The 16,552-nt window shown below is 42.8% G+C and overlaps 1 protein-coding gene across 10 annotated transcripts in view; it reads left to right on the top strand.

Annotated features, from left to right (window-relative positions):
- RASA3 (RAS p21 protein activator 3) overlaps positions 1-16,552 on the top strand; it is a 189,435-nt gene that overhangs the window by 44,505 nt on the left and 128,378 nt on the right. For all 10 annotated transcript variants that reach the window (XM_072994575.2, XM_078391461.1, XM_020783990.3 and 7 more), the window contains exon 2: positions 10,768-10,885. In XM_072994575.2, coding sequence (XP_072850676.1) covers positions 10,768-10,885 — 118 coding nt within the window. The remainder of the gene's footprint in view (positions 1-10,767; positions 10,886-16,552) is intronic.

Raw genomic sequence — 16,552 nt, 5'->3', positions numbered from 1 at the left:
ATTGCAGTACAGCCCCCAGGCAGCGTTGAAGGGACAGAATGGCATCAGCTGCAGTTGGTGAGAAGGAGATGTAGAGCTGAGTGTCATCCGCATACTGATGACACGATGCTCCACATCCCCTAATGACCCCACCCAGCGGCCTCATATAGATGTTAAACAGCATTGGGGAGATAATCGACCCCTGTGTGTAGGCATCCTTCAGTCTCGAGAGACTATGGTATCGTGCTCTGTATGGAGGTCTTGGAACAGTGTCTTGTGTGGCTGAGAAGGCCAATTCGAGAGTGACAATCCCTTCCACACTGAAGACAAATACAATCTGTCCCCTGTCCAGCTCCCAGGTTTTGCTTGTTTTGGGACTGCCTCTTTGCCTCGGTCTGCTGTACAAGTGTCTCTTCAAATTGGGAGAGGCCATGATGCACCGCCTGCCTCCAGGCTGAACGCTCAGACGTCAAGGTTTCCCATCCGTTGAGGTCCATTCCTAAGGCCTTCAGATCCCGCTTGCAGATGTCCTTGTAACGCAGCTGTGGTCTCCCTCGGGGGCGGCTTCCCTGCACTAATTCTCCATACAGGAGATCTTTTGGAATCCGACTATCAGCCATTCTCACGACGTGCCCAAGCCAACATAGACGGAGCTGTTTCAATATTGTATACATGCTGAAAATTCCAGCTCGTTCTAGGACTACTCTACAGTGGGGTCTTGACTTGAGAACTTAATCCGTATTGGAAGGCGGTTCTCAAGTCAAAAAGTTCTCAGGTCAAATCTGCATTTCCCATAGGAATGCATTGAAAACCATTTGATCCGTATCTGCTCTTTTCCGTCCATAGAAACTAATGGGAAGCTGCAATTCTGCCTTCGACCACTAGAGGGGGATATTTTGTTTCTTTTTTTCTTAGGTCAAGAAAGGTTCAGGGAAGGCAGGGAAAATACAGTCCAGGCAGTACAGTACCAGGCAGTCCGAAGACTGTCTCCCAATCCACTCTCTAAATGCTGGGAGGAGTGACGAAGCAGACAGGCATCCTTTTCACTGGCCAACAGTTAACTGAAAGTTCACATTTTGCACTTTCCCTGCCTCCCACGTGGGTTTTTTTCAGTTCTTAACTCAAATCTAAGTATGTAAGTCAAGTCAATATTTTCCTATGAGAGTGGTTCTTAAGTCAAAATGTTCTTAACTCAAGCCGTTCTTAAGTCAAGACCCCACTGTATTTGGAACTTTGTCCTGCCAGGTGATACCAAAAATGCGTCGGAGACAACGCATATGGAAGGTATTCAGCTTCCTCTCCTGCTGTGCACAAAGGGTCCAGGACTAGCTGCAGTATAGGAGTGTGCTCAGGACACAGGCTCTATAGACCTGGATTTTGGTGTATGCCGTCAACGTCTTATTAAGCCATACTCTCTTTGTGAGTCTAGAGAACATGGTAGCTGCTTTCCCAATGTGTTTATCCAGCTCAACATCTAGGGAGAGAGTGTCACAATTGAGACTCCACGGGGCCGAGACACTCTCCCCAAGCTGCACTCTCTGGGGTCGGTCCCCCAAGAAGGAACAGAGCCAGGCATGCACCAGGCCACCAATTCCCAACTCGGAGAGCCGCCCCAGGAGGATACCGTGGTCGACGGTGTCAAAGGCCGCCGAGATGTCAAGTAGGACGAACAGGGATATTTTACCCCTGTCAGCCTCCCTCAACAGGTCATCATACAGGGTGACCAATGCTGTTTCTGTACCATCGCGCGGCCTGAAGCCCGACTGAAATGGGTCCAGGGCATCTGCTTCCCCCAAGAGAGCCTGAAGCTGGTCAGCCACCACCCTCTTCACCAATTTGCTCATGAAAGAAACATTGGTGACCGGCCTGTAATTGCCAGTTTTGACCACCGCCAAGTTCGGTTTCTTTCTTATGGGCCTAATGAGTGTCTCATTGAGGGCAGATGGAAACCTGCCCTCAAGGAAAGACCCATTTATTATTACAGTGGCCCATTCTGTTGTTATCGGCCTGGCTGCTTTGATTAGCCAGGCCGGGCAAGGGTCCAAGGAGGAGGTGGTGGCTCGACTGCGGTCAAGCACCTTGGCCACAGAATCAGGCGTGACAAGCTGAAAGGTGTCGAAAGTTACCGGGCAACACGGAGCGCTGGATATCTCTGCTCGACTCACTGTGTTCAAAAAAGGAGAGAGGTCCCGGCAGATGGCCTCCACTTTAGATTTTAAAAAGGCTGCAAACTGGTCAGGTGAGAAACTAGGGGGAGGCCTATCACCCGGACCAGTTCCGGATAGGTCGCGCGCTATACGGAATAACTCTGCCTGTTGGTTGGATGCTTCGCTTATCCGGTTAGTGAAGTAAGTTCGACAAGCAGCCTTTACCTTAGACAGGTAAAGGTTAGCTGCGACCGTGACAGCTATCCAATTATAATCCGTCGGGTTCTTCCTCCACCTACGCTCTAGCCTTCTCCTCATACGCTTCAGGGCTCGGAGGTCCTGGTTAAACCAGGGCGCTGGCCAAGCTCTACGGAGGAGAGGGTGTTTAGGCGCGATCGTGTCTATAGCCCTAGTGGCAGCAGTAGACCAGTTGTCAACCAGAGCCTCGACAGGAGCGCCAGCCAGGTCAGCCGTAACACCTCTCATGGCATCCTGGAATCCAACAGGATCCAGTAGCCTTCGAGGGCGGACCATAGCAATAGGTCCCTGCTCCCTGCGGGGGGGGGGGGTCCATTACGAGGTGACATTTTATTAGATGATGGTCTGACCATGGCAAGGGGACCGACACAAGGTCAGTCACCATCAGACCACGCTCACTCCAGTTGGTGGAGAAAACCAGGTCCAGTGTATGGCCTCCCACATGGGTGGGGCTGTTGACATGTTGGGACATGTTCAAGGAAGCCATGGTTTCCAAGAACTCAAGAGGTGGCCCGGATATCTCTGCCCCCGCGTGCACATTGAAATCACCCAAAACCAGCAGCTTCGGGGATCCCAACAATGCCGCGGAGACAAAGTCCACCAGCTCCGGTAGGGAAGTTGCTGGGTCGCGGGGAGCACAGTAGCCCAGCAAAATCCCAATACCACCCCTGGCCCCAATCGACACGTGGAGGGCCTCCAGACTCGGCTTCACCACCGCGGAGCGTCTAGTAACCTCCAGGATGTTTTTATATATAATGGCTACTCCCCCCATCAAGACTCCCAGATCTTGATGGTGGATACAGCATTCACAGTAAAATACACAGGCAGGATCAAAGTCAGTATAAACCAATTTGGTAGGAACCCTGCCATTGTCCACCCTTGAGAGCCTGCTAAAGCAGCATCATTAGAGCACCAAAAACAAGTTGAGGAGAGGAAAGCTGAAGAACGGGTTACCCTCCATATGTCGAACATGGCGCAGCGTTCTGGCGCTCCTCGCAGGCACCCTCAGTGACCACAGCTTCCAGGCGCTCAATCCGGATCCACTGCACCGATCTCCAGCACTCAGATCACAAAAACCCTCATGAGGTGCCTCCAGATGGAAATAGGGTTAAACAGGAGCCTCCGAGCCTCCGAGCTCCGACGAGCAGTCTTGAAGCGACCCCCATGTTCTGAGCTCCAACACTGCCCGGCTCCGCTCGCCGCATTCGCTCTCGCACCAGTCAGCTGCTCCAGCTCTCGACAGCCCGAGAAGGTCTCCCGAGCTCCGTCTCAGCACTGCAAATAAGGTAGAGAAAGAAACAGTTCAGGAGGGGGAAATAAATTAAATTAGGGAAAGAAGCAAACCAATTAAAATGTGAAAGAAGAGAAGGAAGGAGTGAGGGAAGAGGAACCGGGGCGGCAGCAGTAAATCACTACCCGTCCACTGCCGGCGCCATCTTGGAGATGGATGCTAGATTTTGGCTTGCCTCTGCTACTACTAATATTTTTCCTATGAAGGAGGGGAAAGAGAAAAGATTGAACTTGAATAGTTAGTGGGGAGCTAAAACATCCTCTTTGGTGCCTATGACACTCGCAGTGCATGATGGCTGGGGGATTCTGGGATTTGTAATTAAAAATAATAATTTTCCACAATGCAGACAGGAACCCCCACCCCTGTGTTTGTAATAATGTGGTTATCTCACCAAGATCAACTTTTTTCTTTTGTAATGCAGTCCAAGAAAGCTGGAATCCAATAGTTTTAAGCAGTTTATTTTTTTAAAAAAAAGCTATTTGTGGTTCGTTTCAGTTTGTAATGTTGTTCTTACATCTCTGGGCATAGGAGGGCCTGGGAAAGGCAGTCATCCCTGAGCCCACAAACCAGATAGCAGTGATGTGAGCTTTATTAATAGATTACAGACACAATGTATATTACCATACTGCAGTCACAAAACATTGCAGGCTTTGAAAAGAAATACAATATTATGAGGTTACATAAAATTGGTTACAGTCTTGCAAAGATTCACACACATATGTCATGATTTTACATCTATACTGATGTGACAATTTTGGAAAAGGAGTGTTGGCAGAGTTTCCTGCATCAGCATTGTGCAGTGCTTCTGAGTTAATTGATATATCATTAGCATCCCAACATTGGCCACATGAATTTAAACATTATTTGTCAGCTCCTACAGTGGTACACCTCATAGTGGTACACATTGTCACATATATTCAAGGTGCAGTAGAGAAGCAGCCTGGGAAGAATTAACTTAAACTTACCTTGAACTATATTATGGGTCTATATAGGAGACTTTTCTTTGGACAGTGACAGCACAGGATTCGCCAGAAGCTTCTTCATTGTGTTGTTGTTATGTACCATCAGTTCACTTTAGACTTATTGAGACCATATGAATGAATGACACAAACACGTCCCAAAAGTCTGATAGCCTACAGCCCTGCACAGCTCTTGCAGACTCATGGGCATGGCATCTTTATACAGTCAATCCATCCCTTACTTCACTTTCCTCTTTTCCTGTTGCCTTCAACTTGTGCCAGCATTATTGTCTTCTCCAGCGAATCTTGTTTTCTCTTGTTGGGTGCAAAGTACAATCACCTCAGTTTAGTCATTTTTGCTTGTAGAGGGATCACCATCATATACATCAGTGTATAAATACGTACTTAATACTTAGCACTTATGTAGTGCCTGTTAGGATTTCTTCACTTGTGGCAGTTGTCATCTAAAAGTTACATCATTTACGTGGCTGCACAACATAATTCCAGCATTTGAGTCATGTTTGTAAATCAGTTATTATCCCATATTTCACACGTGGGGTTGAAGCTCAAAGGCACAGGTTTGCATAAGGCCATAGAGTGAATGGATAGCAGTGATGATGTTTTGAATTAGGGAACCCCCGGCTTATAGGTCACACTTGACAGTTGCATGGATACTGCCAAGTGTGATATACTGTACCTGCTTGGCTTGAGAGGGGAAAACATCTTTACTAGAACAAGGACAGGAAATTTCTAACAGCACAAGGGCTAAATTCAATTTCGGCAAAGCTCTTGGGTACATTCCATTAGTGGGCAGATCAAAATGCAAAAGGCGACACCCAAAATAGGAGCATTTCATGGCTTAAAGCATTTTGCGCCTATAACTACACCTTAAGGATTTTGAAAGAAAGTAAAGAATCTGTATAAAATCTGGACAACTCCCCAAGGATAGTGTCATCAGGAAAGCAGCAGCATTTATCTGGAAAAACCTCGAAGGCAGTGCAAAGATCCCTGGTGAATCAGATGAGGTCCCAAAGCCTGAGGCTCTTCACCCATCCCAATATAGTTAAAAAAAAAACTGCATAGAAGCATCAGATATATCACTCCCCCATTGTCTCCGAAAATACCACCAAGACTACCCAGTCAGGAACTGCCACTGACAAAATGTACAAGTCAAGCACAGAACTCTCTCCCCTCCCCTCCCTCCCCCCCCCCCGATCTGGTGAACTCCTGAAAAGTCGAATGTCCCCCAAACCCTTGGTTGGTCTTTACAAAACGGAATGTCCACAATCTGTCAGCCCCAGTGGTATATAGCCAGCCGTGATCCTGCTACTGCCAGCCCCCAGCTGTTTCTTCAGACAGGGGCACAAATCCTTTTATGGTTTCCACAAGAATAACATCGGACAATGAATCACAAAGGGAAACGGAGACCATATAACATAGCAGCCATATGTTTCCTGAGCATGGGTGTCCACACAAGACCACATAGAGACAATAGTTTAGGATGCAACAGGAAGAAAACAAAACTTTTCTGTCGTTCAGTAGTTTTTGGCCCTAGTCCTGAGATGTTCAAATATGCTTAAATTTGTTTGCTTCTGTTTAAATGCAGGTTTATTTATTTATTTATTTATTTTATTTATTTATTTTATTTATATGCCGCCCACTCTACCCAGAGGTCTCTGGGCGGCTTACAATAATTAAAATTCAATACAATAAGATGATTAAAATACAAGCTAGTGATTGGCATTTTATTTCGTTTATTGTATATTTTGATTGGAATGGTGACTTGATATGAACTCCCCAGAAAGTGTTTGCACTAATGGGGCGGCATAGAAGTTGAAATGATAGATAGGTAGGTAGGTAGGTAGACAGACAGACAGACAGACAGACAGACAGACAGACAGACAGACAGACAGACAGACAGACAGACAGATACTGTTCTTTTGCTTTTTCACATTGTGTAAATCCCAATTGTTTTCACTGACAGCAAATAGATACACTCCTGTTGCAAACAGTAATCAGTTATACTATTAGAACTGTGGTCCATGGGGGAGGAGGGCCGTTGTGATTAAAATTACTGAATTTCCTTAACCAGGATTATTTTACTAGATATTAAATAGAGCAAAAATCCTTAGTGTGCATGTACGGATGTGTGCATTCACGCACACACATGCCTCTAACTATTAAAAGGCTGGCAGTAGTATGGTTTCTAAATCAGGTCATGCACAGCCATCTGCATAGTGATTCCACAGCCTGAACCCTAGATTTTCAACTGACCTGTTCCTAATATGAGCATTGCCTGCCAGCACGTAGTTATGTGGTGAAGCAGATTTAATTCATAAAGTTGAATCCACCACATAAAGATATGCCTTCATGTAATACAAACTATGGAATTGATTTTTTTTAAAGGCAACTGTTCCTTTATCCATTGTATAAAGTGTTCATGAAGGAGAATTAATGTCTTAGATATCACTTTACCTTTATGATATTTTCCTAGACATTGTTCCCCTGGGCAAGATTAAATAGAAGTTCTAAAATTGGCAAGGTAGGGCAATTATCTTATCTGTCTAATAGCAGTGCCAGTAAATGAGCGTATTGCTGTCACCAAAAGGCACTGAAAAGCATAACACAATGCAAATATAAATACTAGTAACTGCCACGATTGTAGCCTGCTGCAGATTTTTGTCCTAAGAAAGAGGTATATTCATTATTCTCATGATAAAAAAACAAATTGTTCCATGTCACATGTGGCTTTTTTGGCCGTTTCCACAAAACTACATTCATAAGAATGGCATGTACATTACACATGTACTTCATACAATGGATGCTGTGCATTGTTAGGCCAGTATCTTTTTGTCTTTTGTTCCAGTGAACTTGGGGTTGTTTGGAAATAGCTTGCCTTTTCCCCCAGGGTGATCAGTGAACAAGCTTCCCTGGAAGAAAAAATGCTGGCTATTATTGATCATCCTTTGAAGTAAATGTGCAACCCTAGGGGAATGTTATATGTTGTAGAACACAGTTCTTCTGTATATACAAAGCAATTATGAGATCCAAGGAACATGGTCAAACCTCCACATGAACCACTTGGAGAGGCAGTCCATAGTTTGGGACCTCCTGTTAGAGCATCAGGATTCTGTGCTAGACAGATCAATGTAGAAGATGTTTTCATAAAGGAAAAACATTTAGGGCCTTTACTCAGTAGTTGAAGGGCAGCACCTTATGTTGAGTGTTGGATTGCAAAGAGACGTTTGGTGGTCTTATTACTACTTAGGAAAAATTTTGGTACCTTGAAATATCAGAAAACTGCAAGATGTCCTTGTTTATAGAAGCAGTCCCCAGAATTTCACAGCATTACTATAGTACATTGTTTAATGAGGATGCAAGAGAGAGCCTTCTCAGTAGTTGCTTTGAAATATGTTGCCCCAGAAGCCAGGTTGGCCCCCTCCCTCTTGTCTGTTCTGTTCTAGGGCAAAGACCTCTCTTTTCTGGCAGACTTTTAACTGATAAGTGGGAGTTTGAGGAATGCTATATCTATTGAATATAGAAATTTAACAAATATTTCAAAACTGTTTTAATGGTGGTTTTTAATATTGTTATATGCGTATTTGTTTTTTAGCATTCTTTCTTAGAGTGTTTTAAATTGTGATTATTGTGTAATTGTAATTGATTATGAACTTCCTTGAATCCCCAATGGGGACAAAGGCAGCATATAAGCAAAGCAAAACAAAACAAAACAAGGGGAACAGTTTGAAAATTTCATTACACGACCAATGTATTCTGTTCATACATATTACTGGAAAGAGTATTTCTTTCAAGATGACCCAGCACTTCCTTTTTTCTTTATACTTTTGTCTAACTGATTTGTTAGAAAGTGATTTTCCCCCCCAGTATTATCCAGTTTCAGGCTTAAGATGAAAAATGAGAAAATATTTGCCTCTTCTAATGCTTTTGGGTTGACTCATTGAGATGTTTGGAGAAATAGGAAGGCAGTCTCTATTCTCAAAATAGTTCAGAGAATATAATGTTTGGTAAAACTCAGAAGTGAAACTTGAAAGAAGTGCCATCTGGGGAGAACTGTTCTTATTTTGTTAGTCTGTTGGTGTTGCTGATGGGGCTACTTTGTGTATTCACTCTCAAACCTAGTGAGATGTTTAGGTGGAGGGCTTACATGTTCTTCTAATACCCTTCTAATACACTTTTCTCTGCATGATTTTCTGTGTCTTCGTCCATACATTATGTCTGCTCAAAAGTAAGGCTAATGAGTTCAGGAAATTGTGCATATGATTTAAGTCCTAATTTTTAAAACAGGGAAAATGGAGCCACCAGCACATAGAGGCCCTCCATTCTTTTTGCTTGGTTGGAGGTCAGAAGGGTGTCAGGAACAAAGACAATGGAAGCAAAAAAACAAAACAAAACAGGAAGAGAGGGTGGGGCTTGCCTGAAGTGCCAGAGGTGGGGAAAGAACTTTACCAATCAAGTTTATTTTATTTCTTTATTTATTAAATTTGTATCCCACCCATTTTGACATCGACTCTGGGTGGCTATTCACAATAAAATAGAATAAAATCAGTCAAATTAGTGGCAAAGGACAATCATGTTAGTCTGTAAAGCTCCCTTCCACTGATACCCAGTATTAATGCATGCAAGAACCATCCTGATTTATTTATTTATTTGATTTATATTCGGCCCATCTAGACACAGTCAACTCTGGGCGGCTCACAACAAAGAATATAAAAACAGTTAACATATAAAATAGTTATACCATCATTTACAGAGATTAACAATCATTCAAGATGGAAATCAGAAGATATTATGTGGTGCCTGGAGGGAAGGCCTGTCTGAGTAGCCAGGTCTTAAGTTGGCTTTTGAAGCTGCCCAGTGAAGGGGCGAAGCGGATCTTGGAGGGGAGATTGTTCCGCAGATGGGGAGCCACTGCCGAGAAGGCCCGGTGTCTTGTTTTTTCTTTCTGGACCTCCCTTGGCATTAGGCTCCTCAGTCGCCCCTCCTGGCTAGAACAAGTGATACGAGTAGATCTAGGTGGGAGGAGGCGTTCTACCAAGTATCAAGGTCCTAAACATTTAGGGTTTTGTATGTAATCATTAAAACTTTAAAATCAATCCAGAAGTGAACGGGCAGCCAATGCAAGGCATCCAGAGTGAGAGTGATATATTGGCGTTTTCTCACCCCACTAAGAAGTCTGGCTGCCGCATTCTGCACCATTTGAAGCGTCCACATCAATCTCACCTGATCCCTCTACTTGCAGATTAGGATTAACATTTTCATTGAATTTCTGAACAGGACATATTGAATGCAGGGAATGGGCTATAGCAGTGATTCCCAACATTGGGTTCCCAGATGTTCTTGGACTAAAACTCCCAGAAGCCAGATTTCTGGGAGTTTTAGTCCAAGAACATCTGGGAACCCAAGGTTGGGAATCACTAGGCTATAGCTTTCTTTAGTTAGGTGAACCCCAAGATATTGGATTGCTTTAGGAAAAGGACAAGTTGGAACCTTGTTCCGTTCTATATACAGTAGTTGCTTGGACTATAAGTTGAGTCTTGTGTCAGCGGTGCAAGTTGGATAGGTCCACCACAATTCCTGAGGTTACCAGAACAGGCTTGGCTGTGTGGCATACACAGCATTGTCCTTTAAGAAAGAGGAAAGGCCAAGGGCTCAGGACTGCAACTCCAACACCTATAAACTAAGGCAGTTGTCTCACTCTTATTTACTAGTAGGGCCAACCTTGGTACCTTTCAATATAGTAAGGCTGCAGATAATGAATGGAGTTATATTGGCCAAAAATGAAGTTTTTCCTTCAATGTGCATTGGGATTCCTCAGATAGACAACAGTACAGTTGAGTGCTTGGCATTTTAGATATCTTCCAGCAGGATAAACAGCCTGAGAAACACCTATGTATATTCACTATATCTGCATATGATGAATTAGACTGTAGTCCACAATGTTTATGCGAAATAAAACATTAATCTTTAAGGTGACTGTTTTTTTCCTCAATAAAACCATATGTGATAAAAGAGGTGAATTTCACAAATGAGGAAACAATTATTAAGATTATTCATTCATTGTTTATCTTACAATAAATTTTACCCCCTCGTTTTTTTTTCTTTTGATCTTTAGGAGAAGCTAAAAATCTTCCTACATATCCAGGGCCAAACAAGATGAGGGATTGCTACTGCACTGTAAACCTGGACCAGGAAGAAGTTTTCAGGACCAAAATAGTGGAAAAATCACTATGGTAAGTTTTTTTACATTAAATATGTAGGGAAAATGCAGACCTTGGAATGTTATGTTTTCAAAGGAACTAGTTGTGTTACCATTATGTCTCAGCGCCAGGTTTCCATTTTCATTGCTTGGTAAGCCATGTTATTGTTTATCTGAAAGGGATGGGCCTTTCAGATTTTCAGAACTGGGTGAGGAGAAACCAGAAGGCAAAAGAGGTCTTCTTCTTACCATTTTCTGTTTTAGTACAAAAAATTCTACTTTGAAGAATAAAAGAATGCACCCTCAGTTCTGCTGCTCCCTGGGAATTACCCCAATGCTCCATGAGAAGCATAGTTCAGTTAGGGGCTCCCCCTATAGAGTCTAATGGGTAGCAAGACTACCTTTACCATAGGTAAATCAAATCATCAGGAGGATGCAAATTTGAAAAGTGAGCATGAAATGCTTATCAGGAGGGATCATAGACTAAAAACAGTTGAGAAATTCAACAGATAAACAAACAACAGAATTTTCAGTATTCAGATCCTTACAGTGAGGAAAAGATACTTGCCTTTTGAACAAAAATTCTCAGTACATCTGTGATAGTAGCAGCTCACAGCATGAGATTCAGCAAAAGCAGCAAGAGATTTAGATAATACACAGTGATACATTTCTAACTTAAGTAACACTCTTTGGCATCTGCTCGCAGAAAGTCAGTCGTCAAAAGATCTGACCAAATCTGACACACAGGAACAGTGGACAAAGAAATTTAACTTTAACTAATATGTAAAATATGTTACGTTTGATAAAAGACAGATGTTCCTCAATTTTGCTTAGGCCACAAGAAATAAAAACAGACAATAGATTTCTGGTTTCTTTTTTCAAAAGTGTTAAATAGCACCTGTGGGAGAATCTGGCTAGCTCTGAGAATACTAATAAAGCCTTACCTCCTGATGCAAATGGCAGTCCTTGGAGATGTGAGGTGTGCTCAGTGTGATCACAGCAGGGATAAACTCTCCTTCCTCACCCTTTGTATCCTTAGTATTGTTCATGGTCCTCTGGAGCTGCTATTTACATTTTCTTAAACATGTATGGTAATTATATCCACATTACTAATGTCACATTTCGTTTGTTTCTTAATCTCAAGAGCATCCATAAATTGATGTAGCTTCTTGTGTCCATTCAGACATTTTACCTCTCCCTCCTCTGTTTCTCAGCCTCTGTGCACAGTGACATCTGTAGTGAGGCTTGGGCTTGCACGTGTTCTTTTTCCCACTGGTGTCCTTCTTAGAATGAGAAGATGGTAGCGAGTGTAGTTGTGGGATTGTGTTCAAATAAGCATGGTGTCCAGAATATGGAAGAATTACATTGTGGGCCTACAGCTCTTAGATTTCCACTTAGAGCATTTTCTCTTAGAGCAATGCAAAATGCATAGAGCATTCAGGAAGAGAAAGTCACACCTGAATGGACATTTGGGTTATTTGCAGATGATTGTTCTTTAGGTTATTCACTAATGTCTGGCTGGATAGTTCAGTAGTTGGAGCACAAGAGTTGAAGTAGTTTATCCTGAATGTATCACATGAAGCACTCATTCTCCTCTATTCAGCACTGGTTAGGCCTCATCTTGAATACTGTGCCCAGTTTGGGACACTGCACTTTAAGAAGGATACAGACAAACTAGAAACAGGTTCACAGAAGGGCAACAAGGATGGTCAGGGAACTGGAAACCAAGCCCTATGAGGAAAGACTGAAAGAACTGGGCATGTTTAGCCTTGAGAAAAAAAGACTGAGGGGAGTTGTGATAGCACTTTTCAAATACTTGAAAGGTTGTCATAAAGAGGAGGGGCAGGATCTGTTCTCCATCATTCCAAAATGCAGGATGCATAATAATGGGCTCAAATTAAAGGAAGCCAGTTTTCGATCAAATGTCAGGAAAAACTTACTAACAGAGAAATTGCAATGGAACTAATTACATAAGACATAAGACATAAGAAATTTATTTGTCATTGCACTCACAAGTGGGTGCAACGAAATGAGGTGCTCTTCCCCAAGGTAAAACTGGACAACACCACTACAAAAAAAGTTAAAATATACACAACACTCACCATACAGATATATATACCCCGTTTCTCCCAGCAATTAAAATTCCACCAAAAACTTATGACCCCGCATTTAAACTCAATACTGCACTTGGGTAAAAGCTGTTCTTGAATCTGCTTGTCCTTGCTTTCAATACCCTGAATCTCCTTCTCGATGGTAATAGTTTAAAGAGCTGATGTCCCGGATGAGAGGAGTCTTTCAGTATGTTAGATATCTTCCTCTTACATCTGTTCTTATACAATTCTTCCAAAGAGGGGAGTGAACAGCCAATGATGTTTTGGGCCGTCTTAATCACCCTTTGAATTGCCTTTTTCTCTGCCACTGTGCAGCTCGTGAACCATACACAGAGACAGTAGGATAATATGCTCTCAATCGAACTCCGATAGAAGGTGGTTAACAAACTCTCAGTCAATTGTTGTTTTCTAAGAATCCTTAGAAAATACAACCGTTGTTGCGCCTTCCTGATTAACGCATCAGTGTTTGCACTCCAAGTCAGGTCATTTGTTATGATGGTCCCAAGAAACTTACATTCAACCACCTGTTCCACACAAGCTCCATCTATATACAGTGGCTGAATGTCTGCTCTTTTTTCCTATAGTCCACTATGAATGGAACATTCAAGAGAAAATTAGGCATCCATTAGCCAAATATACTTTGATTTGGATTACTGCATTGAGCAGGAGGTTGGACTTGAAAACCTGACGGGCCTCTTCCAGTTCCATTATTCTGTGATTCTAAAACACCCTCAGAAAGATTCCCCAAAGTGAAAACTTAACTTGATGGTATATAGTTGTTGTTGTTATTTGCTGATGAATTAATGTATTTATTTTTAAAAATATTTATCCCCCATTTCCTCCTAAAAGGACCCAAGGCAGCTTGCAGTATTAAAAGCAAACAAAAAGCGATAAAAATTTTTTTATTGTATTGAAAAAGGATTGAACAAATAAAGTATTAAAACTAATGGGTAAAAACGGTTCTAAAACACACTGAAAACAACAAGAACCTATTCAGAGAACCCTCTCTTAGGCAGCCAGTCACTGAGGGAAAGCGCCTGAAGAGAAAGGTCTTTTCCTGCTTGCAGAAAGACAGCAAAGAGGGAGCCAGCCTCACCTGCAGTGAAGGGGGGGGGGGTTCCAGAACCTGGGAGCAGTGGCAGAGAAAGCCCTCTCTCATGTCCCCATGAAACACACCTGTTGGGGTGGCAGGACTGAATGAAAGACCACCCCTGTTGATCTAAAAACCTGGGCAGACTCATTATGGAGGTATAGTCTCTAAAACAGCTTGGATCTGAACCATTTAGGAATTTGGAGATCAAAACCAGCACTTTGAATTGTGTCTGGAAATGGGCTGGCGGCCAATGGAGCTGCTGTAAAAGGGGAGTTACAGTGTCTCTATAACCAGCCCCAGTTAACAATCTGGGTGCAGCTTTTTGGACCCACTGAAATTTCCAAGCATTTTCCAGAGGCAGCCCCATGTAGAGCATATTACAGCACACCAACTAGAATATAACTAAGGTACGTGTCATCATGGCTGGATTAGATATTCTCTGGAGTGGGTACTGTTGGTACTCTAGCTTTAATTGTGCAGATGCATGCATGGCCATAAATGAAACCTGGGCATCCAGGCTCAAGGACAAATCCAGGACACATTCAAACTGGTGCCCATGTTTTCAGGGGGACCATAACCCCATCAAGCACAGGCTGGATTCCTATCCCTGGTCTGTCTTTTGATTGAACAGGACTACCTCTGTCTGGTCTGGATTAATTTCCAGTTTATTTATCCTCATCCAGTCCACTAGTAAGACCAGGCACCAATTTAGAACCAAAACAGCTTCCTTGGCTTTAGGTGGAAAGGAAGACAGGATTGGGTGTCATGAGCATATTGGTGACACTGAACCTCCAAACTGTGAACAACCTCTCTCAGGAGTTTCATGTATATGTTAAATAGCATAAGAAACAAAACAGAACCCTGAGGGACACCACAGACCAACAGCCAGAGTATGGAACAGGAGTCCTCCAGCACCACCTTCTGAGTTCTCCCCTCCAGGAAATGTGAAACAGTATCTCCACCTTCCACAGTCCAGAAAGATATGATAGTTGATTGCATCAAAAGCTTCTGAGAGGTCCAGCAGAACTAACAGGGGCACACTCTCTGTGTTCAGTTCCAAGTCGTTCACAAAAGCAACCAAAGCAGTCTCTGTCCCATAACCAGGCCTGAAGCCAGACTGAATGGACCTAGTCAAGTGGTACTTAACCTTAGATCACTAGACATTCTTGGACTGCAGTTCTAAGAAGCCCTTGCCAGCACAGCTAGTGGTGAAGGCTTTTGGGAGTTGCAGTCCAAGAACATCTGGGGAGCAAAGTTTGGGAACCACTGATCTAGATAATCCATCTCACCCAGGAATCCCTGAAGCTGTGAAACCACCATATGCTCCAGTACCCTGTCCAGAAATGGAATTTTAGAGATTGGCCGCTAATTATCAAATACCTTGGGATTCAAGAAGGGGCTTTTTTTTAAGCAATGGTTTTACTGTTGCATTCTTTAAACATTCTGGAATCCAGTCCTCTTGCAAGGAGGCATATACCACTCCTCCTGCCCACTCAGCCAGTCCCCTTCTGACAGCTTTTACAAGTCAGGGAGGGCAGAGTTCAAAAAAGATGTGGGGAGTCTCACCTCTTCAAGAGTCCTGTTCACCTCTTCAGGCTGCAAGACTAACAAGGCTAGTAACACTTACTTGGGATCTACATCAGAGCTTTCTGCAGTTGGGATATATTGCACTTTGCTTATGATCTTACAGAATTAATACTAGTCTGCAGTAGTTAACACTTGCACATAGGAAAAGAGACAGTTGAGAAACAGAGCTTACGTCTAGTAAGATCATCTAAAAGATGAGAGTAAGGTTGCAGTCCTAAGCAAATGTACTTGAAAGTGTTCTCTTTGAAATCCAACAAATAAATATGTTGAATTTTTTAAAATAAAAAAGGCCATCACTTAAATTCCTTTCTCTTGCTCACAACATGGAGCTGCACAGAGAGCATTTTAATATTTCAAAGATCATTAAAATGGCTCACAGGAGGCTTTATTGTCTACATTGACGTCACTTGACTGGACTAATCCAATAACCCTTTCCTATTGAGAAAATAAGTCCTTTGAGGGTGGAGGGAAAAAAGGAAAATGCTATTTTTAGATGTTTCTATAAAATGAAAGTGGTATATTGAAGCTCTTCTTGCAATCAAATGCCTGTTATATTTAAATGAAGCAAACTCCACATTCAGCTCTTAAGATAAGACCAAGGAATGTTTTATTCTGTTTCATTTTTTTCATTCTTCCCTCTTCATGTCATTCTCTACAACACGCTCCTCCCAAAGTCTTAGAGCAGAGGGAGGGGCCAGATTTGCAAAACCCCAGCTTCCAATTGTGTATGTACTCAGGAATAAAAATAGTGCAAGATTTTGCTCCCTGAATTGTACGTTCATTTACACCATTCATCTAGCACAGAGAGCAATTGTCATTGCATCTGCTCTGCCTCTAACACATTACTTGGGTCTCCTTCCCTGGCTTCATCTTACTCTGCATTCACACAACTACCCCTGTGTCTGGCCCA

This window comes from Pogona vitticeps, chromosome 3 (genome assembly GCF_051106095.1).
Source record: "Pogona vitticeps strain Pit_001003342236 chromosome 3, PviZW2.1, whole genome shotgun sequence".
NCBI lineage: Eukaryota > Metazoa > Chordata > Lepidosauria > Squamata > Agamidae > Pogona > Pogona vitticeps.
This window is presented reverse-complemented; position numbering and strand designations above follow the sequence as displayed.